The sequence below is a fragment of the Gymnoscopelus microlampas genome (genome assembly GCF_963454915.1).
Source record: "Gymnoscopelus microlampas genome assembly, chromosome: 11".
Taxonomy (NCBI): Eukaryota; Metazoa; Chordata; class Actinopteri; order Myctophiformes; family Myctophidae; genus Gymnoscopelus; species Gymnoscopelus microlampas.
The window spans coordinates 867,501-890,000 of NC_139948.1; the positions used below are offsets into that span (position 1 = coordinate 867,501).

General features: G+C 44.1%; 1 protein-coding gene across 1 annotated transcript in view; it reads right to left on the reverse strand.

Moving 5' to 3' along the window:
- LOC311055769 (T-box transcription factor TBX19-like) overlaps window positions 1-22,500 on the reverse strand; it is a gene marked incomplete at both ends in the record, with an annotated part of 39,547 nt that overhangs the window by 5,797 nt on the left and 11,250 nt on the right. Inside the window, 2 exons of the mRNA XM_084072035.1 lie at window positions 2,050-2,111; window positions 10,711-10,845. Coding sequence (XP_083928161.1) covers window positions 2,050-2,111; window positions 10,711-10,845 — 197 coding nt within the window. The remainder of the gene's footprint in view (window positions 1-2,049; window positions 2,112-10,710; window positions 10,846-22,500) is intronic.

Genomic DNA, 22,500 nt, shown 5'->3' on the forward strand with positions numbered 1-22,500 from the left:
CCCAATTTCTACAGGCCTATTACACATCAAATACATTCATTCAGGGAAGTCGTGGCCGTCTCCCCCGCCCACTGCCTGGTATCACATATTAGCAGTACGTCGAATACAAGTTATCAATTATACTTAAACACAGTATTTCAAAATATAACCTGCTTGCTAATTCTTATTCAGCATCTCTCAAGCTTTAAAATGATTCCATACACTTTATACATTCATGGTTACAAACAGCAGTTAGACATACAATGAGTCAATAAAAGCAACATTTACTCCAGAATGAATCTTTTCCTTAATGACATTTCTCTTTGTTAACAGCACAGATCATAGTTATCAAACTTTATTCATTTCAACTATGCACTTACAAGACTCTTCTTCTGTACAATGTACATGGTCTTACTCAGCTTTACATAGTTAAAGTTACACTTAAAAGGTCCTTGGTAGACCTCCTGTTCTTCTGCTCTCACAAGGGGAACAATGGAATTCTGATTAACTTACATGAAAACAAAGAAGGCCACTCTCAACTGAGGGTGTCAACACCTGGGTACCTCTCTGACCCCATGGAGCCAGGCTTCAAAGGGAATGCATACACTATGACAAAAGCTTCTTTCCTGTAGGCAAATACAAGCTTCTTTTGTCAATCAACTTGAGGTGTTGTCTCTCACCGGGCTTCTAAACTTAAACAATGGCCAGAACTTTTGGAGTGCTTGGGAATGCAAATTGACGATCGCATCCCAACAAATGGGAGAGGACACAAGTTATTTCCGACTTCAAACACTGTTAACTGCAGAACTCAAAAATCACCCAGTACTGTGACACAATATGAAATCAAATGTCTTACATATGAAATAGCATGCTCATGTTTGAAAGTTTACTTCAATAACAAATAGCGCTGCCTGCATTTTACCCATTCAATCCGGGAAAGCAGACAGTCTTTTTTTAGATGGGGGGGGGCATATATAATTTTGGGGGTCCTTGACATGAAAAAGTTTGAGCACCACTGATATAGCAACATAGGTTTTTCAGAAAACTTTTTTTGTTTTAATCGGCCTCAGGTGTTAATGGGTTAAGGGCAATGGCACCAGGCATGCTGATTGATTTTATTAATGTAATGCCCAAACCACACCTATGCATATTGTAAGGGGTAGCGCGGGTGTTTTAGGGGTAAGGCTGGTAGCGCACAATGCATTTTTGCACTAGTGGGAATGTACATGCATAATTTCACGGAAATCGTACATTTCTGCTTTCATTATTTGAGACATTTTGTTAAAAACGGAGCACTCCTGCAAACTTTGGAATGCAATCATAGCCAATCAGGATGGAATCTGAAAAATCTGAAAGACCTATTTAGTTTCATGCCTATTACCGATTTGAGTGATGTTTGGACAAAAACTGTAGGAGTAATACACCTTTTTTTTTTGTTGCAAAAATCAACCTCCTGGTGGCGGTATAACAGGCCGATCTAATTCCTTAATTTTTATGGTACTCGGTAGCTAGTTAAACCATCGCGTGAATTCACGTTATCATGTGTCTTCTGCAGACCGGTCTGGCCCCAAGCGCTGGGTGAGCGTTTGGCAGAAACCGAAAAGTGGAAGAGCCAATCAGCGTCTGCGCTCAGGGCCCTGTGATTGACGGACTTTTCCGCTAAACGCCCACCCAGCACTTGGGGTCAGACCGGTCTGTAGAAGACACATGATAATGTGAATTCATTCTTCCGGGATGGTTTAGGTACCCGGCACCCGGAAATTTTGATTTGGTTCCAGTGTTAATTTCGTATATTAAAACTAAAATAAAAAATAATATATTTGTTTGCGTCAAAATCAACAGTAGATTTAGTCGACTAAAATCTCATGATATTTAGTCGACTAAAATCTCATGATATTTAGTCGACTAAAACTAGACTAAAACTAAAATATTTCAGATGACTAAAATTAATTTTCAAAATTTGCTGTCAAAATGAACACTGGTTCCTACTTGGACCCAAATCTCAGGTTTGGTCAATATCCAGTAAGTTGGAACAACAGTAAAAACAAGATGCACAGTACAACACCATACCTGTCTTTGGCATCCAGGAAAGCTTTAGCGAAAGGGTTGTATTTGATCTTCAGAGCCGTTATCTGCAACATAACAACACCCTGTTACTGTGTGCGTGTGCGTGTGCGTGTGCGTGTGCGTGTGCATGTGTGTGTGTGTTACTATACTTGTGAGGACCAGGTGTTCCCACAAGTATAGCAGAATTTGAGAGAATAGACCATTTTCCTAGTCCTCAAGAGAAATAAAACTGGGAATTAGGCTTACAATCAGGGAAAGACTCAGGGTTATGGTTAGGATTAGGCATTTGGAGGTTAGATTTAGGGGTTAGGATTGGAATTATGCCTTATATAAGGTGACTCTCGACCAAAAAGTCTACTTCAGACTACAACAGACTGCAACAGACTGGTAATCTGTTGGCAAAAGCCGTGCACATTGTTGTGCTTATGCCTTAGAGCTGGTAGCATCAGCCTGCAAGATCTTGCCAGTGTTCTCAGGTCTACTTATTATAAGCGACTTTGGGCTTGTTTTTGCTGTAAGTCGCTTGTAAATATTCATAGCTGCAGGTTTCAATATTCTTTTTGAAAATAGCTGATTTAATAGGGCTCAAGTGGTGAAACTGGTCGCTTCTTTTGGGCTTGTTTTCATCGCTTGTTTCACTCACAGAATCTGGCAACACTCTCAGCTCCGACAAAAACATTAACACAGAGCATTTTTGCGCTATTGTGACAGGGTCAAAGCAGGGGGGTGAAACCAAATTGTAACATTTTTTATTGATGATGAAAAACCTGTATTACGCACTTAAAAACATCATTCTCTTAACTATATTTCTGCACTGCATGTTTTATGGTTGACAATGTATTTCCCCCCGGTCCCCGAGCCACTTGACATTGGACTCCCCTATAGGCTGTGTGACATTGGCCTTGTGACAGCGGACGGCCAATGTCCCCAGGTCACGCTGGTGGCAGAGCGAATGAGGGCGGAGTAGGGTGTGGCCCACCTTATTCAAAAGTGAGCGCGAGCCACTTGGACAGCAGAGAGACAGGCATACAGGGCAGTGTGGAAGTGACAGCCAGAAGGGACGGTTGTGCACAGGAGGAGCAGACATACCACGGAGCAGAGGTGGGGAATACAGTGATCGCGGCACGTACCAAGCCACCAGCAGCGGACGGTGAGCAGACGGCGCAGTAGCAGCAGAGACGGGGAGGACAGACAGACGAACCAAGGAACGGAGGAGAGGTCCAGTGGCGATAACGTTGCGCGCTTCACACCCTCAAAGCCAGACGTACAGTCTGGCGGGCGAGTAAGTGTCCTTCTATGCAACGTTACCTTTATAAACCCACGGTCCTAAACCTCATATGTGAAATATACCTGAACAGATGAACTGGTTCTAGTTTCTATGATTGCAGGCAATACGCACGAAGACAAGAAGAGACAGTGATTCCTGGCCTAAACCCCCGCTCCAGTTAAACCCCATATAAGGACATTCCCACCTTTTGCATTGAACCGTGATGAGTATATGACATATAGCAATTGAATTGGCACTTGGCACTTTACTGCTTCAGTAATAGTTGGCACTTTAACGCTAAATTCATTATTTATTTGCTATAGTTTGCACAAGCCCTGTCTGTTTTTAGTGTTTGGTGATTGTCTGTATTCCTGTATTTTAGTTAGTTAGTGGGCGCATTAGGAGGTTGAGGTTTTAGAATTAGTGTTACATTTTGTTTATGCTTTTCAATATTTTATGGCTTATAGACGCCACTGTATTAGCTTAATAAAATAGATTACCTTTTTATACAAACCTGTTTCCGTCCAGCTTTCTCCAAGGGATATGTGTTGAAGTGTTGTTCTCATTTAAAAGTATTGTACTTACCTGGGTAAACTCGAACCTGTGAATAGCCTAAGAAAGAGTGTTACAGAGGACCCTACCTCTTAAATAAAAAGGTGGCGTAGTCTTGCAGTACCTAACAAACAGTATTATTCTCACAGTAATTACGCACCCCGCACTTTACCGTGCAACTGATATTTTATTGTTGTGAGTTTAATGTGTATTGTTATTTATTTATTATTGAGACAAAGTAAAGAGTGTCAGCATTCTAAAAAGAAGTGGCAAGTTACATGTGACAACCTGGCCACCGTCACATATTTGGCGTAGCGCGGCAGGACTGGGTAGAGAACAACACAAAATCCCTAAGAGAAACTGTATTGAAATTTTGCTGTTTTGCTGCTTTTTGTTTTGTTTTGTTTGGTTGAATCAAGAAAGTAATGATGATGATGCCAGTGTATCCAGGGGCACCGTGGCTACCTAAGTTTTCGGGCATAGAAGGTGAGGAGAAATACAGGGAATGGAGAGAACAGATTAAAGGATTATTGGGCACTCAGGATTTAACAGAGGAGAAAAAAGTTGCTTTTGTAGTACAGACCCTTACTGAGGAAGCTAAGCGACAAATTAGTGTAATTGACAAGGAAGATCGCAATACAGTGGCCAAAGTCTTTAAATGTTTAGACACGTTGTATAAAACATCTGTTTCTGCTTCCCAAGCTCGTGCCTTGTTCTATGGCTGTGCGCAACGCGCAGGCGAAAGTGTGCAGGCTTATATTTTGAGGCTTAGAGAGTTGTTCTGCGGGCTGCGGCGGCTCGACCCAGACACCGCTCCCTCCGATGCCATTCTGCGAGAGCAGTTACTTGTAGGACTGTCTGAAGGCCCTCTGGGTCAAGCCTTAAGAATATATGCCCGTCGAAACCCCACAGAAGACTTCGCCGCCCTAAAAAATGAGGCCTTCCTACTAGACACTGAACATAGAAGAGAAGGGACTGCTGAAATCTTGTGCCATGCTGTTAAACCTGTCTCTATCCCAACACCCTCACAGGAATCTGAATGGAGAGAGAAACTGAAACAGGAGATTATGGAAGACGTCAAATCGCAAATGCAGGGGTTTACGCAGGAGCTCATGAAAGAGATCAGACCGCTCCTTCGACCCAACGCCACCGATACACGACCTCGCGGTTCGCCTCCATCTGAACGACGCCGGGAGCCGTACCAACGCAACGAGTGGGATGAGGGAGGTAGGCCGATCTGTAGGAGCTGTAGGCAGTCTGGGCACATTGCTCGCTTTTGTAAATCTGACCCCAATCATTTAAACTAGTACGCCCTGTCGCCGAGGTCCGGGAGACAGGGGTGCAGCGCGCACTCGCCAGATCAAGGGCTAATGAAGTGTTTATTGGGGACTGTCCGACTATTGGGATCACTATGGGAGGAGTCCACTTAAGGGGGTTACTGGATACTGGGTCACAAGTCACATTAATGCAGCAAAGCTTATTTGAGGAAAAATTCTCACACCTAACGTTGGGAAATGGGCCCCTTGTTTTTAAATTACGCGCCGCTAATGGTCTTGACTTACCGTACACTGGCTATGCCATATTGGACCTAGAGCTGGAGGGAATGAAGATCCCAGGGAGAGGAGTTGTAATCGTGAAAGATGAACATTGTACTCAACCGCTGATTATTGGGATGAATGTCGTGAACGCTGTATGGCATGCCCTCTTTAAATGGCCTGGGAGGCCTGTGTTTCCATGTCAGCAGGGAAGGACGCTGTGGAAGGACGCATTCGCCACCTGTAGGAGGGTGGAGGCAGTGACGAACGAAGATGGGTCCATCGGTTATGTGTGGCCGGTCGGCCGGCGGAAGATTCGAATCCCCGCGCAGAGTGAAGTGATGATCTGGGGCCGCGCTTGGAGAGGACCAAATGGAGCGGACTACGAGGCCTTGATGGAAGCCTTGCCGGATGGAAAAGATTTGGGAGTGGCCCGTGCCCTCGTCACGGTGCGCCACGGACGTGTTCCCATACGAGTGTGCAACCCACACGCATATAGTCTGGTCCTGGACCGCCACCAGAAGCTGGGGAGGCTGTACCCGGTGGAAGAAGCGGATGTCCGAGGCGGCAGGGACCTGAGCCTGTCCCTGGGGACCGACGGAGAGGTGGAAGTGGCCGTAATCAGTGTGGAAGATGATGGACCACTGAAGACCCTGCCCGAAGAGATGGAAGTGTTGACGGAGCGTGATGACCTGCCGGAGGCGCAGAAGAGAGAGTTACACGAGATGTTGTGTCGGTGGAAGAAGGTGTTCGCCATCCATGACGAGGATTTCGGACGGACGGACGTCGTGCAACACCAGATACCGACCGGAGACGCGGCACCCATACGAGAGCGACACCGGCCGTTGCCGCCCTCCATGTACCGGGAGATGAAGACCCTCCTGAATGAGATGCTGGAGAAGGGAGTCATCAAGGAGAGTTGCAGTCCGTGGGCGGCACCTATCGTACTGGTCAAGAAGAAAGATGGCAGCTGGAGGTTCTGCGTCGACTACAGGAAACTTAACGCCGTGACGCACAAGGACGCCTTCCCCCTACCCAGGATAGAAGAGACGCTCACCAGCCTGACGAAGGCGCAATGGTTCTCCACGTTAGACCTGGCCAGCGGGTATTGGCAAGTAGGAATGGATCCCCGGGACCGGGAGAAGACCGCCTTTACGACCCCGCTGGGCCTGTTCGAGTTTCAACGCATGCCGTTCGGGCTTTGTAATGCGCCCGCGACGTTCCAGAGGCTGATGCAGCAGTGTCTGAGTGGTCAGGTGACAGAATCCTTGCTGGTATATCTTGATGACATTATAGTATATTCACCTGACTTCTCCTCTCATCTACAGCACCTCGAGCTCGTCTTCCAACGCCTGTGGAGACATGGACTGAAGCTGCGGTTAGACAAATGCAAACTTCTGCGGAGGGAAGTGCAATTTCTGGGCCATGTCGTGGACAAAGAGGGAGTGCGGCCCGATCCGGAGAAAGTGGTGGCAGTGCGGGACTGGACACCACCCTCAACGGTCCGCGAGGTCCGCGCGTTTCTAGGTCTAGCGGGTTACTATAGGCGTTTCGTGTCCTCTTTTGCTGCTATAGCACGACCCTTAAACAACTTATTGATAGGAATCCCAAATGACGTAAAATCCCACCAGTGTAAAGTCGAGTGGACTTCGGAGTGCCAGCGGGCGTTTGATGCGTTAAAGAGTGCCCTCACACAAGCCCCGGTGTTAGCGTATGCGGATTATACACAGCCTTTTGTGGTTTACACTGATGCGAGTGGCCGTGGGTTGGGAGCGGTTCTAGCCCAGGTCCAAGACGGTCACGAACGTGTAATAGCTTATGCAAGCCGCAGTCTCCACCCGACCGAGCAGAATGACGCAAATTATAGCTCGTTCAAATTGGAGCTTTTGGCCCTTAAATGGGCCGTGACCGAGAAGTTTAAAGATTATCTCACTGGCGCTCGATTCACAATATTCACGGACAATAACCCTGTTGCGCATCTCCAAACGGCTAGATTGGGAGCTGTGGAACAACGGTGGGCTGCTCAACTTGCGTCGTTTACTTTCGACATCAAGTATCGACCGGGCAAAAACAACGCCAACGCTGATGCCCTATCGCGGTTCCCAGTGCAGCCTGTAGATGTGGCGGCTGTACAATCGACGCCAGCAGCCCGGGAGGATGAGTGGAGAGAGACGCAGGATCGGGATCCAGATGTGCAGGTGGTGAAGAGGTGCGTGGAACGGGGGAGAGCCCCTAATATGGTGGAGAGGAAGAATTGGACTCGGGGAGCGCGGCAACTGTTACGCCAGTGGAACAAACTGATTATACGAAATCATGTGTTATATAGGAAGGTGACCGATCCTTATACCAAAGAACAATACTCACAGATCATTTGTCCAGGTTCACGCAGAGAGGAGGTATGGAGAGGAATCCACACGGCCGCGGCGCATGCTGGGTTGGAGAGGACCTTGGCCCAGCTGCGACGTCGGTTCTATTGGCCAGGCATGGAGGGAGCGGTGCGTCAGTTACAACAGGGTTGTGTCGCCTGCAGCCTGCAGAGGAACAGGTCAGAGCCTCGGGCCCCCTTACAACCCTTTGAAGTCTCATATCCACTAGAAGTAATAGCCATTGATTTCCTCACATTAGGTAGGCCTGCTGATGCGTGGCAAAACATTCTGGTAGCTACTGACTTATTCACCCGTTATAGTTGGGCTATTGCCACCCGAGACCAGACTGCGCACACCACTGTCCGTGCGTTATGGACGCATATTATCCAGCCGTTCGGCTGTCCGGCCCGGTTCCACTCAGATCGAGGCCCCAACTTCGAGTCCGAGTTAATGCACCATTTATGTCAGACTTATGGTATTGCAAAAAGTCGCACCACTCCGTACCACCCGGCTGGGAACGGTGGAGTGGAACGATTTAATCAGACATTACTGAACATGTTGCGATCACTAGACACTGATAAACAAGGAAGATGGAATGAGCACTTACCCGAGTTAGTTCATGCTTATAACAACACGATCCATAGTGCTACGGGTTATGCCCCCGCCTACTTAATGTTTGGCCGACATTTGAGGCGCCCTATAGATGTCCAGTTAGGAGTGCAGTCAGCGCAAGAGCGCATGGGAGTGGGTGGCTGGGTACAGGACCACCAACAGAGAATGGCGACAGCTTATAGGACCGCAGGGGAGAGGATGGGAGAAACGGCCAAGAGGAGAAAGCAGGTTTATGACCGTAGGGCCGGTATTACACCCCTATTACCAGGAGAGAGAGTGTGGATTCGAAATAGGAAGAGAGATGGCCAGGGGAAATTGAGTACGTGGTGGGACCCCGAGCCTTACGCAGTGATGGAACAGGTGGGAGCTACGGGGTTGGTGTACCGAGTCAGACCCGAGAAGGGGGGGCGAGAAAAGACCATACATAGAAATGCGTTGAAAGTGTGTGTAGCCCCCAGGTCGCCCCGCGAGGACCCCCCAGCTGTAGTGCAGCCCGAGCAGGTAGAAGCAACAACGCCGCAGTATTATGGGTTTCTCTCCGTCCCGAGAGCACCAGATGAGCCACGGCGCTCGGGAAGAGCAAATATAGGCCAGCCACCCCAGAGGTATGGACATGATTAGGGACAGTTGCAGGGACTGGCAACGGAAAAGTGGGGGGGGATGTGACAGGGTCAAAGCAGGGGGGTGAAACCAAATTGTAACATTTTTTATTGATGATGAAAAACCTGTATTACGCACTTAAAAACATCATTCTCTTAACTATATTTCTGCACTGCATGTTTTATGGTTGACAATGTATTTCCCCCCGGTCCCCGAGCCACTTGACATTGGACTCCCCTATAGGCTGTGTGACATTGGCCTTGTGACAGCGGACGGCCAATGTCCCCAGGTCACGCTGGTGGCAGAGCGAATGAGGGCGGAGTAGGGTGTGGCCCACCTTATTCAAAAGTGAGCGCGAGCCACTTGGACAGCAGAGAGACAGGCATACAGGGCAGTGTGGAAGTGACAGCCAGAAGGGACGGTTGTGCACAGGAGGAGCAGACATACCACGGAGCAGAGGTGGGGAATACAGTGATCGCGGCACGTACCAAGCCACCAGCAGCGGACGGTGAGCAGACGGCGCAGTAGCAGCAGAGACGGGGAGGACAGACAGACGAACCAAGGAACGGAGGAGAGGTCCAGTGGCGATAACGTTGCGCGCTTCACACCCTCAAAGCCAGACGTACAGTCTGGCGGGCGAGTAAGTGTCCTTCTATGCAACGTTACCTTTATAAACCCACGGTCCTAAACCTCATATGTGAAATATACCTGAACAGATGAACTGGTTCTAGTTTCTATGATTGCAGGCAATACGCACGAAGACAAGAAGAGACAGTGATTCCTGGCCTAAACCCCCGCTCCAGTTAAACCCCATATAAGGACATTCCCACCTTTTGCATTGAACCGTGATGAGTATATGACATATAGCAATTGAATTGGCACTTGGCACTTTACTGCTTCAGTAATAGTTGGCACTTTAACGCTAAATTCATTATTTATTTGCTATAGTTTGCACAAGCCCTGTCTGTTTTTAGTGTTTGGTGATTGTCTGTATTCCTGTATTTTAGTTAGTTAGTGGGCGCATTAGGAGGTTGAGGTTTTAGAATTAGTGTTACATTTTGTTTATGCTTTTCAATATTTTATGGCTTATAGACGCCACTGTATTAGCTTAATAAAATAGATTACCTTTTTATACAAACCTGTTTCCGTCCAGCTTTCTCCAAGGGATATGTGTTGAAGTGTTGTTCTCATTTAAAAGTATTGTACTTACCTGGGTAAACTCGAACCTGTGAATAGCCTAAGAAAGAGTGTTACAGAGGACCCTACCTCTTAAATAAAAAGGTGGCGTAGTCTTGCAGTACCTAACAAACAGTATTATTCTCACAGTAATTACGCACCCCGCACTTTACCGTGCAACTGATATTTTATTGTTGTGAGTTTAATGTGTATTGTTATTTATTTATTATTGAGACAAAGTAAAGAGTGTCAGCATTCTAAAAAGAAGTGGCAAGTTACATGTGACAACCTGGCCACCGTCACACTATCTTAGCCTACTGCTTTGCTTTGGAGTTGATCGATTGGTATAGGAATTGAGAGTTGAGATTGAGAATATGGTATCTAGTTCAAATGTGCAAAGACTGAACATGCGCGCTTTCTCATCGTCGGGTCGATAGAGGTCCCGACCCGACGGCACACTGCTATCTGACAACAATTTGTCGGCAGCAGGCGCTTTCCAACGCACAGTAATACAAATGTGTGTGTGTGTGTGTTTGTGTGCGTGTCAGTGGGTTACCTCTTCGTTCTGGTAAGCAGTGACAGCGATGAACTGTGTCTCAGTGAAGGAGGTGTTACACACCATTCTGTGACTGGAACCAACGCGCACAATGTGCAGCTGAGGCTCGTACTTATGGAGAGAGTTCAGCATGATCTGCATGATGAGACAGAGAGATGGACGGATGGAGAGACAGAGAGAAAGCCAGGGGGAAGAGAAAGGCAGAAAGAAGTAGTGGTATGAGTACTTGTTACTTTACTAGTTACTTTACTTGCAATAACAACAATAATTGTTACATCCTTGTTAGTGAGTTCAAAACGGTACTTCAGTGACCATTCTCTGGCTAAGATGTTTTGACGATTGATTTGACTTGACTTCTATGGACCTTTTAAAAAAAGGTCTAAATCCCGGCATTTCTTTCTTCTACATGGCCAAATCCAAAATGGCCCCAGACACCATCAAGAAAATGTTACTTCTGAACGAGAGCACCTATAGGATCATGTATGAACGCACTGTTTCATAGGTTCAACCATGAGGATTCCAATACTGACATCAATGTCATGTTTTGAGGTGAGAAATTCATTTTTGAATAGGAAGGCAAGAGGTTACAGTATATTTGAGGTTTGCCATTTTTACAATATGTAATGAGAATAACAATGTTAAACTATTAATATAATTATTGTAATTAATAAACCATGCCTACATACCAAACACGTATGGTTTATTAATGGAAATGTATGTTTTGTAGTAATTAGTAATATATGATAACATTAGTTACTAGTTACTTTGTAGATTTTGATAATTATTACAACACCACTTATATACAGTATATATACTTTGGCTATAAAATAGCCGATCTACAAATAGCCGATCTACAAGCTCACAACGCGTCGCTTTGCGACGCGTTGTGAGCTTGCAGATCGGCTATTTACAAAGGATTTGTATACATTTTACACATTTGAAAACTTGTTAAATGGAACCTTCTGCATAATGAGTACTTTTACTTTTGGTACTTTAAGTACATTTTGATACCAATACTTTTGAATACCTTACTTTTACTTGTAACAGAGTATTTTTTACATTGCAGTACTGATACTTTTACTCAAGTCAAAAATGTGACTACTTTTCCCACCACTGCCTGGCCATGTTGCTGGTAGATGTGTTGGGAGAGCAGGTCGCATGTGGCGGATAGGGTGACAGCGACCACCCACCTACTCCCAGTGGCAAGGGGTGGTGTAAAGTAACTAAGTACATTTACTCAAGTACTGTACTTAAGTACAATTTTCAGATATTTTTACTTTACTGGAGTATTTCCAATTGTCTATACTTTTACTTCTACTCCACTACATCTCAGAGGCAAATATTGTACTTTTACTCCACTACAATTGTTTTTAAAACTTTAGTTACCAGTTACTTTGCAGGTATAAATTACTATATTATAAAACATACATTAATAGACAGGGCAAAAGCTATAACAACCTGATTAACGGGTGTATCTAACTTCTCTCAGTTGCTCCTGATATGATTTTTCACGTAGAATCCATTTCTGCTTGGGACATTTTTGTATTGCGCATAGTTAATGAGATACTTTGCATATTTGATTAAACTAGCATAAATAACGAGTAGAGGTCATCCAACTTGTGTTTTGGTGGTTTTCTGGTAAAACAATGAACATTTTATCTCATTCAGGTGTAAGGACCTTTACAGTGTAACTATTGGGCATGTTTATTGTAGCTAATTAGCATATATTATGCATATGTAACGACTCAAAGCAAACGCATGGTCATTTTCTGTTCAGTGTTATTACAAGTACATTTTTTTACAAATATTATCATTCCTGTACATCTGACCACTACTGAAGCAGTAAATATATCCCAATAAACAGCTTTGTTCACGTAATAAGCTAATATCACCATATTATTTTTTTCTGTATATCAATTATTATGACTTCTAGACCATTTTTCTGGAAAACAATGGTCACTAATGTTTCTCAGTTTCTATAGGTAATTTCTCCTGTAGAAAAAAAACATTTCTGCTTAGGACATTTTGGTGTTTGATGCATGTTAGGGGGGCGGCCATAGCTGAATGGTTAGTGAGCCCGCCTAGGGAGCCAGAGGCCCTGGTTGCCACAGGTTCGATTCCAGGCCAGGTCAGCATGTGTGTCGATGAAATGAAATTTGTCCCTGAGCAAGACTCTTAACCCCTAATTGCTCACAGGTTCTCATTGGAAACAAGACCGCAAGGACTTTCATAAACGACCTGTTAAAAGGAATTATCCTTATCCTTTTATTGATGGAGATAATTATGTTGATAATGTGGGTGTAGGTGTAGGAGACGGAGTAATGTCTTCAGGGCACCAGCTATTAAAAGTGTTAACAAATATAATGCATATATAAATTTAGATAAGATATTGCAGATCAATTATGTAAATTAGATACATTACATTTATCTTTACATTTATTATGAATGCATGAGTTCTTCATAAGAACACAGCAAAACTAATTATTTTATTAAACTAGCCTAAATATTGTAGGGTCTAAGGTTGTGCATTAGGCTCGTACCCAGGCTTTTTGGTGTGCATTAGTCAGGAGAGGTACTTAGCTTGCCTCAAGGCACACACACACACACACACACACACACACACACACACACACACACACACACACACACACACACACACACACACACACACACACACACACACACACACACACGTCTATTGTGCCTTTATCGTGTCATTTAGTTGTTTTTAGGACGGCAGAGCGCAAGCGAGCCGTCCTCTATGATCACTTTTGAGGCATCTGAGGAATTCGGGGAGTTAACCTCTGAGGCCTTATAAAGAGGGGCGGGGCTTAGGTGAAAAGGGGGCGGGGTTTGGTAAGCAACTCTCTGTTTGTGGGAAAAGGGGGGCCGGTTTGCTAAAAAAGGGTCTGGTTGCCACCGATTGGTTGCTGCAACTTGGATTCATGCAGGGAGACGCCCCCTCTTTGCTCCGAACACCGATTGGGTGCTGCAACTTGGATTCATGCAGGGAGACGCCCCCTCTTTGCTCCGAAAATTTTTGAACGGCCGCCTGTTGTCACAGGCACTCAGGCACTGCAGAGGTAGACATATACTGTAGACTATAGACTATGGAGGCATCAGAATTTTGCATTAAATTATAGAATGCACCAAAACATTAATAAGTGTCGACTTGAATCTATTTAAGCCACAATAAAGCCCCGCTTTTATTTTTGATATTTTTTGGGGGTTTATTTAGCATAGTTTAGATGGTTTTCCGTGCACATTTCTTCATTTAAGCATCGCGAGCTGCGAACGGCCTTTTTACATGTAGTTGAAGCGCAAGGGGGGGTGGGGGGCGGGGGGGGGAGATAGTCGCAGATAGACAGCTGGAGAGTTGAATAACCTCCTCTTCAAATAACCAGATTTATTTACCAAAGTAGCCTATGTAGGCGACCTACATGTTTATGTTTTAGCTTAGACACGGGTAGCCTACAATAGTTGGTAGATGATTGGTTTCTTTTAGGAGCACTTTGTGATGCACCGTGCAGTTAAATCCGCGGTGTCAATAAATTCCACTGCCCGCTCTTTGATGAGTCCTCCATCCTCCATGAATCGAATACAAACTGCAACTAGTTCCCGTTTGGAAAGCGGGAAATCTTTATACGCGAGTAGGCCTATTGCAAAATATTGTCAAATGTCCACTGAGTTCAGCCTTTATTTTACCAAGCAGGACTGATGCTGCAGCCTGAAGCAGCTTGTCCTGAAAGTGGTTTAGGCGGTCGCGGTGGCTACCGTTCGTTTAGGCGTCCTCGCGTCGATGAGTTTGCTCTGGACAAACTTTTGTTTTTACGCTGGTGCCATTGCTGTCTCAAGAATCAAAAATGAAGAGAACGAGGCCAGGACATGTGTGTGGTGTTTATATTGTGCGCTTATGTCATGACGTAGAAAACCGGTTCTGTGAATGAGGGACACAGACAGACACATTTCACACTCGAGTGTGAAATGGGATTCTGAGAATACACATTGGCTCAATTGCTCAAAAGACCCAACATCCTCCAGACACGCAGGACGTAGAGAGAGAATGGATGTGTATTACGTTATTTGTCAGCCTTAAGTATAGGGGCGATATTCATAGTAAATACACAAAAAGCTGTCTGGCGGAAGGAAGGCACAGTGGCCCTCATTTATCAACGCGGTGCAGCCCGAATAATGAACGTACGGCGATATCACCGCACCTTTCGGCATTTATCAATATATCCTGACGTGGGCTTCATCCTACTTCATCCTACGTCAACAACTGGTCGAGACCAGTTGTTGACGTTGGTCTGACAGGCATCTGGACACATATATCCACTCCAAAATGTATATCTACACTAATAAATAATCCCTGTGAAAATATAACATTTTATAAAGTAATTTAAACAAACTGCTTTAACAGTCATTCGGTTAAGCTTGCAGATCTGCATGGCTGTTTTCAGCGCAGCAGCGATTCTGCAAGATAATTTTCGGGAGCCCCGACATTCTTTTCATGGACAGTGAGGTCTACAAACTTACAGTAGCTTGTCCTATGTTATGGAGTTATGTCATAGAGAGTTATGTAGGCTACACAACCTGGCTGGGTTAAGGATATAAACCCGACGCTCCAATATTAACGTGGCGGCACGGAATCACTGCATTCCGCCCGAGTCTCATGCTACGCTACGGAAAGACGAAGTTCTGTGTGTGTGTGTGTGTGTGTGTGTGTGTGTGTGTGTGTGTGTGTGTGTGTGTGTGTGTGTGTGTGTGTGTGTGTGTGTGTGTGAGAGAGAGAGAGAGAGAGAGAGAGAGAGAGAGAGAGAGAGAGAGAGAGAGAGAGAGAGAGAGAGAGAGAGAGAGAGAGAGAGAGAAGGAATACCACGATAACGCAATGGTGATTATGAACCACGTACCCAAACCCGTTAAAGGCTGCTTTTCCCAAGCTGAACTACTATTGTTCAATGAAAAGCATTTTAATCCGATTAGTGGCCATTTTTTCATAATGTATTCGAGTGCAATACACCTACCAACCGATAGGGTCACTCTGTTAAAAGCATATGAAGAAAATGGCCACCGATCAGATTAAAATGCTTTTTATTGAACAATACGGATGATACAGGTACTTTTGAGAGCCCATATATACATGTAACCTCCGTCGCCATGGGATAAGCACTTTATCTTTGAAATATGAACGTTTATGTAGATGTACGGGCCATAAATGGAGAAAGTGCAAACACTAGGTTGAAGTTCATCCATGACGGTCGTGACAGTCGACCGTAGTGTATCCATGGCTATTACTCCCTCTAACATTTCCCATGTTTTTAGCAGTGGTGGAAAAAGTACTCAAATTCTTTACTTAAGTAAAAGTACCAATACTGCAATATAGAAATACTCTTGTTACAAGTAAAAGTCCAGAATTCAAAATTTACTTGAGTAAAAGTACAAAAGTATTGGCATCAAAATGTACTTAAAGTACCAAAAGTAAAAGTACTAAATATTTGAAAATAGCAGATCTTCAAGCTCACAACGCGTCGCGATGCGACGCGTTGTGAGCTTGTAGATCGGCTAGGTATAAAATAGGAAGTGGTTAATGTATGTTTCATTATATCATAATTTATATCTGAAAAGTAACCAGTAACTAAAGTTTTCAAATAAATGTAGTGGAGTAAAAGTACAATAGTTGCCTCTGAGATGTAGTGGAGTAGTAGTAAAAGTATTGGAAATTGGAAATACTCAAGTAAAGTACCGATACCTCAAAATTGTACTTAAGTACAGTACTTGAGTAAATGTACTTAGTTACTTTCCACCACTGTTTTAGTGTATTGAAATAATGTCATGCATATTTGTCCAGTGCATAGCCTACTGCAGGCCTTGTTGACTAGATTTAGAAGAGATTTTTAAGCTCTTGCTCCTGAAATGATCGATTATTTTTAAGGGGAAACGCCATCATTTAACATGCAAGTCAATGGGTGAGAAGGAGATTGCCAGGCACAAATGGTAGTGTAGGTAATTAATGTATTTGTGCAAGATGACCCTGCTACTGTATATAAAATGTGTATATTACTCGTTCATCATAGTTCATGTTCAAATAGCTCAATCCAAAATATAATGCTGTAGGCCTAAGTGTTAGGCTGTATTTACGCACCTGCTTAATTGTAATTAATGCTTAAACATAATTATGACCGGTATTTTTTCTCAGATGTCTGACAAATTTGATTCATTCCGGACATTGGGACCAGCAGGTTACAATCCTATATCGCAACCCCTGGTATAGACCACATTGCTTAGCAGAGTTCAGTGATGCAAATGCATGTCAAGTTGATCAACAGATTGTATTATTCTCCAATGCAATAACAGTACTGAAATGAAGGCTATAAGGGCAATAATGGGAGCCCTTTTTATTTAAAGTAACTTCAAAGTTACTTTTCACAGTAACGCATTACTTTTTGGTGTAAGTAACTAGTAAAGTAACTGAGTTACTTTTACATGAAGTAACTAGTAATGGTAACTAGTCACTGGTTTTCAGTAACTAGCACAACACTAGCACAACACTACAACGGTGTCTAACCGAGAGTTATACTTCTCCAGTACAACGGTGTCTAACCGAGAGTTATGCTTCTCCAGTACAACGGTGTCTAACCGAGAGTTATACTTCTCCAGTACAACGGTGTCTAACCGAGAGTCCATGCAGATCACAGTTGACAAATATTATATATTATCGGAGCTATTATTAATGTTATCGGTTTTATCGGGATGACGTCATAATTCCTGATATCGAACGGATAATTATCGGGCCGATACTTATCGTGCACTAATAATTTCATCGCAAATTATTTTTATATTTTTCTCTGTTGTTGGTGACAACTCTAGTGCGTCTCATGGACGCCAGTGTCCTTTCACAATATTGTGCGTCAGCGACGCAGGACGCAGGCCTATGAGCATCTCTGCTCAGTGCGGCTGCAGAGTTCATGTGCAACATCTTGCATGCGTGGCTGTGGCTTTACAGTTTTCCTTCGCCGTGTCTGTAGGTCACCCCCAGGGACCCCCAAGGGTCTCCAGGGACCCCTAAGGGGGGGGGGGGAACGCGGACCACCTCCTTTTTTTTTTTTTCTTCTTCTTTTTTTTTCCCATCCCATGCTTTTGTACCCCCAAACACTATTTTATTTTTATTTTTTTGGGGGGGGGGGCCTGCGCCGTCCACCATGACATCTATGTCATCCTTTCTTGTTTCTATGGGAAATGTCTTGGACGGGATTCTCTGGGAAGAGGCAGAGAGAGAACTGGATGCCAGTGAGCAGAGGGTGACTGTACAAGTTTATACCTCAGAAGATGCCACCCTCTCCTACTGGCAAGAATGTGCCAGTGCAGCCAAAGAGTGCAGGCATGAGCGGGATACAGGCAGCAGTGACTCTGCATTGGGAATCACACTGGTAGCGCACCACCTAAAGGAGGTGCCATGCTACCTTGCTACAATGGAAATGGGCCCATCAACATCTACTGCCTCCAGGTTGAAATAGGGGCTCAACTCAATGGCTCTTCTGACAATGAAACATCTGCCCACCTTGCCTTTGGAAGGACAGACGTTACATGCACAGACAATCCTCAGACCAGAGGAGCATTTGGCCAGTTTGCCTTCGAGGATGGCAATAGCGACTTTGGGTACTAGAAAAGCGCTATATAAGTCTGATGTATTATTATTATTACTAGACCATACCCGGTGAAGGGCGCAGACGAAAGTCGTTGCAAACGTGGGGTTAATGCACGTCCTGTCGCGCGGTTTCTCCCCCCGCGCGCGTCCCGTCGTGGCACCCCCCCCCCCCCCCCGGTCGCTCCCGTCGCGGCAAGAGCCATATGAAATCCGTTTTATTTTTTTCCCAAATTCTGTTTTTTCCATTTTAATATTTCTGAATTCTGTATTTTGCTTTTTATGCTCATTTTTACCATAAAAAAAGTGTCTGGTAAGTGTAAATGAATAAATGTACACGATATAACAGTCCATACATGTCTCTGAAAGAAATCTACACAATTCAAAATCTTTAATATTTGCAAATTATATGCAAACATAGAACAGTATATAAGTACATTAAATAGCACCATAGGCTTGCTATTTTAATATAGCAAAATATAGATATAAAAACGGATATATAAAGACTATGTTGTTATAGTTCTATATATATATATATATATATATATATATATATATATATATATATATATATATATATATATATAAAATGTGCTATATAAAATAGCAAAATAGGCTTGCTATTTTCTGTTGCCCTGCAGCAGGCTTGAGTATATTTTTTGATGGCATTTTACACCACTAACAACATTAATCAGAGAATCACACGTCTTTGTCACAACTCGTGTTTTGTCTTTTTGTAGTTTTATTTTTAACCAACACAGTACAAAGTACTGGACACACAGATGACACACAGGTCATAGATGACACAGGTCATAAACCTGGAAATACAGGAAAATAAACATTGTATTACCATATATTCATAGCATATATGATTCACAATTAAACAGCAGGTAATGTAGCACAGTATATCACAGTAGAACCGAAATAGCAGAAAATGACTACAATACCCATGAGGCATTCTGAACCATGAGCCAACAACGCGTCGCCCCAGCTACCATTAAGTTACAGTGTCCAAGTTACAATACACAAAATACACCAAAATAATACTTTTCAATGGACTACTTGGGTAGCACTGATAATATTAACCACAGTAAGGTTCATAAAGTTTGTTGATGAAATGTTTACATTGTTGATTAAGTCACGATGACGACGTTAGCATTAGCGTTAGCCGCATGCTAGCGCCAAACGTCCGTTAGCTTAGCATCACGCTAACGGCTCATATTAAGTTGGTTTGGCTAATAAACATTAATCCCAACTAACGCCAACACAGTAATGGATGTAAACATACACAGACATGCTTTGGACATTATTATCAGGTTGCATGTTGGTGGTATAGGGTTCGTTTGGTTTGGCCTCGTTTTCATAGACCTCGTTGCTTGTTTCTCTCGCGAAACCTGGCAACATGACGCATGCGCAGTTTGATCGGAGACCCAGGACTCCATCCACCCACCCACCGTCAGGTTACTAGAATTATAGTAGGATTATTAATAGGCTCGATGCACAGCAGCCATATTATCACTTCCTTCACAGGTGTTACCAATGATACTAATGAAGGCTCTGTTCCATTTAGTGTAGCACAGTGGTTTCCATGACCCCATAACTCTGTGAGTGTACAAATGGAACCAAATGGATGAACCGGGTGCATTTGGTTCCATTTGTACACTCTCAGAGTTACACACCCGTAAGGGGGCATTTGGAAGCCCATGAGTATTTCCAATGGGCCAACATGCACAATATGACCAGAATGGAACAGAGCCTTCATTAGTATCATTGGTAACACCTGTGAATGTCCTCATAATATGGCTGCTGTGAATAGAGCCTATTGTCCAGTAGACGGAGGAGAAAAGTAGAGCATAGGAGCCTATGGCACCAAGCTGCATGGACTAATCCAATGCAGCTATCACAATTTGTGTAATGTCCATGAGGAATTGGTGTCAGAAGACTTTGTTCAAGACTCCTTCCTGGCCGTTTTAGAGAGCATATCCATGCCCCATTGCCCAATACCCTCAAAGAAGCAGAATGCTTAAGAGTCTGTACTACATGTTACCATCCATGGTTTGACTGACCCTGCCTACATCAGACAAGCCAAGTGGGGGGGGGGGGGGGGGGGGGGGGGAAAGACAGAAGAAAGTCCTATGCTCTGGCTGCTACCAATGTTGAGAAGCCGGGGCACATAGGCATTGCAATGAAAGTCATAGGTCAGTGTCAGGTCAGTGTCCTGGAACATTGGATGGCTGTGCACTTTCCTGGACCTGGTATATTATCGCCTGTTCGTGCGGAAATTTGCAGTCAACACCAGCTCCTTACACAGGCTGACACATTGGGACGAGGCATGCAACACCGGTGCCTTGCATCAGCTATGGAAGGTACTCATTAGAACCTCAGTCCGAGTATATCCTGACCCAAATAATAATACATCATGGTAAAAGATGCCAGTGATGGGGCTCTCTCAGGAGGAAGAAAGCAGAGACATAATGGTTCGGTAAGCTGTTCTGCAACTGTGCCAAGAAAAAGTTGAGGACCTTCTGCCTGACCCGACCAGAGCTGTTGTTGGTGGTGCAGGCTGTGAAGCATTTCCACCTGTACCTTTTCAACCATCACATCTCTTAACTGATTACTAAAGTACAGAAGGACCGATGACCCGATGGCTTGAAACAATTTCGAGGTGCACCATCAAGCAGGCCATCTCCATAACAACACTGTTACAGTGACCGATACCACAAAAGCCCCGCTGCCCCTGAACCCCTTCACCCATACAACCTACAATGAGAGCAGGACAGTGATGTGGTCCACAACCAGATTCAGAGTTGGATCAGCTGGAAAGTTCCCTGCGTGATCTACAGGGGCACTTTTGGTCAAAGACAACAATGTATCCTACACGCAGTGGACCAGCCTCACTGTAATCAACAGATTGCCATGTTACTGTGTCAACAGAAGGTTAAAGACGGGGTGCCGTGATTTTCAGTGATTCCCCCCCCCCCCCCCCCCCCTAAAACATAATCATCAGGTATTATGGTTATACTAGGAGGAAGATTTTTTTCAAAAAAGTGTACAGAAATTGTTAAAATTATGTTTTTATGTGGACACGCCTCCAGTTCATTAAGTATACCTGGTTCTCACCTTAGCACCTCCTCCACCACCTTAGCACCACCCACCTGTCCTAGTCCCTCCGCCTCCTCATGCCCACACCTGTTGTGTTATGATAATGAGGGGAGGGTATGTTTTTACTATATTACTAAAGCGCTGTTTTTCTATTGGCACGTTTGACCCTCAAGGTTTCAGCCTCCAGGTAGAAACTCAAAATAGTCAGAGAAGACATAAAACACCATAAAAACACCACCAGGGGGCTTAATGAAGTTCTATCAACCTCATGAAAAACAGAAAAAGTGCAAAACTAGGGCACCACCCCTTTAATAAAGGATTGTGCTACTTGGAGTAACATTGAACAGAAAATGACCATGCGTTTGCTTTGAGTCGTTACATATGCATAATATATGCTAATGAGCTACCATAAACATACCCAATGGTTACACTGTACACCTGAATGAGATAAAATGTTCATTATTTTACCAAACCACCAAAACACAAGTTGGGTGACCTCTACTCGTTAATTCTGCTAGTTTCATCAAATATGCAAAGTATCTCATTAACTATGCGCGATACAAAAATGTCCCAAGCAGAAATGGATTATACGTGAAAAATCATAACAGGAGCAACTGAGAAAAGTTAGATACACCCGTTAATCAAGTTGTTATAGCTTTTGCCCTGTCTATAACCACTTTAGCCCTATTTTATACCAAGACTATTTGAAAATAGCAGATCTACAAGCTCACAACGCGTCGCGATGCGTTGTGAGCTTGTAGATCTGCTATTTTCAAACATTTTAGTACTTTTACTTTGTATTTAAGTAAACTTTGATACCAATACTTTTGTACTTTTACTCAAGTAAGTTTTAATTCCGGATATTTACTTAGTACTTCCACATTGCAGTATTGATACTTTTACTTAAGTAAAACATTTGAGTACTTTTTCCACCACTGCGGACAGGGTGACAGCGACCACCCACCTACTCCCAGTGGCAAGGGGTGGTGCTTCGGGGAGGGGTGGCACACTAGATGTATTGCATCCACAAACTAGAAAAAGTGCTC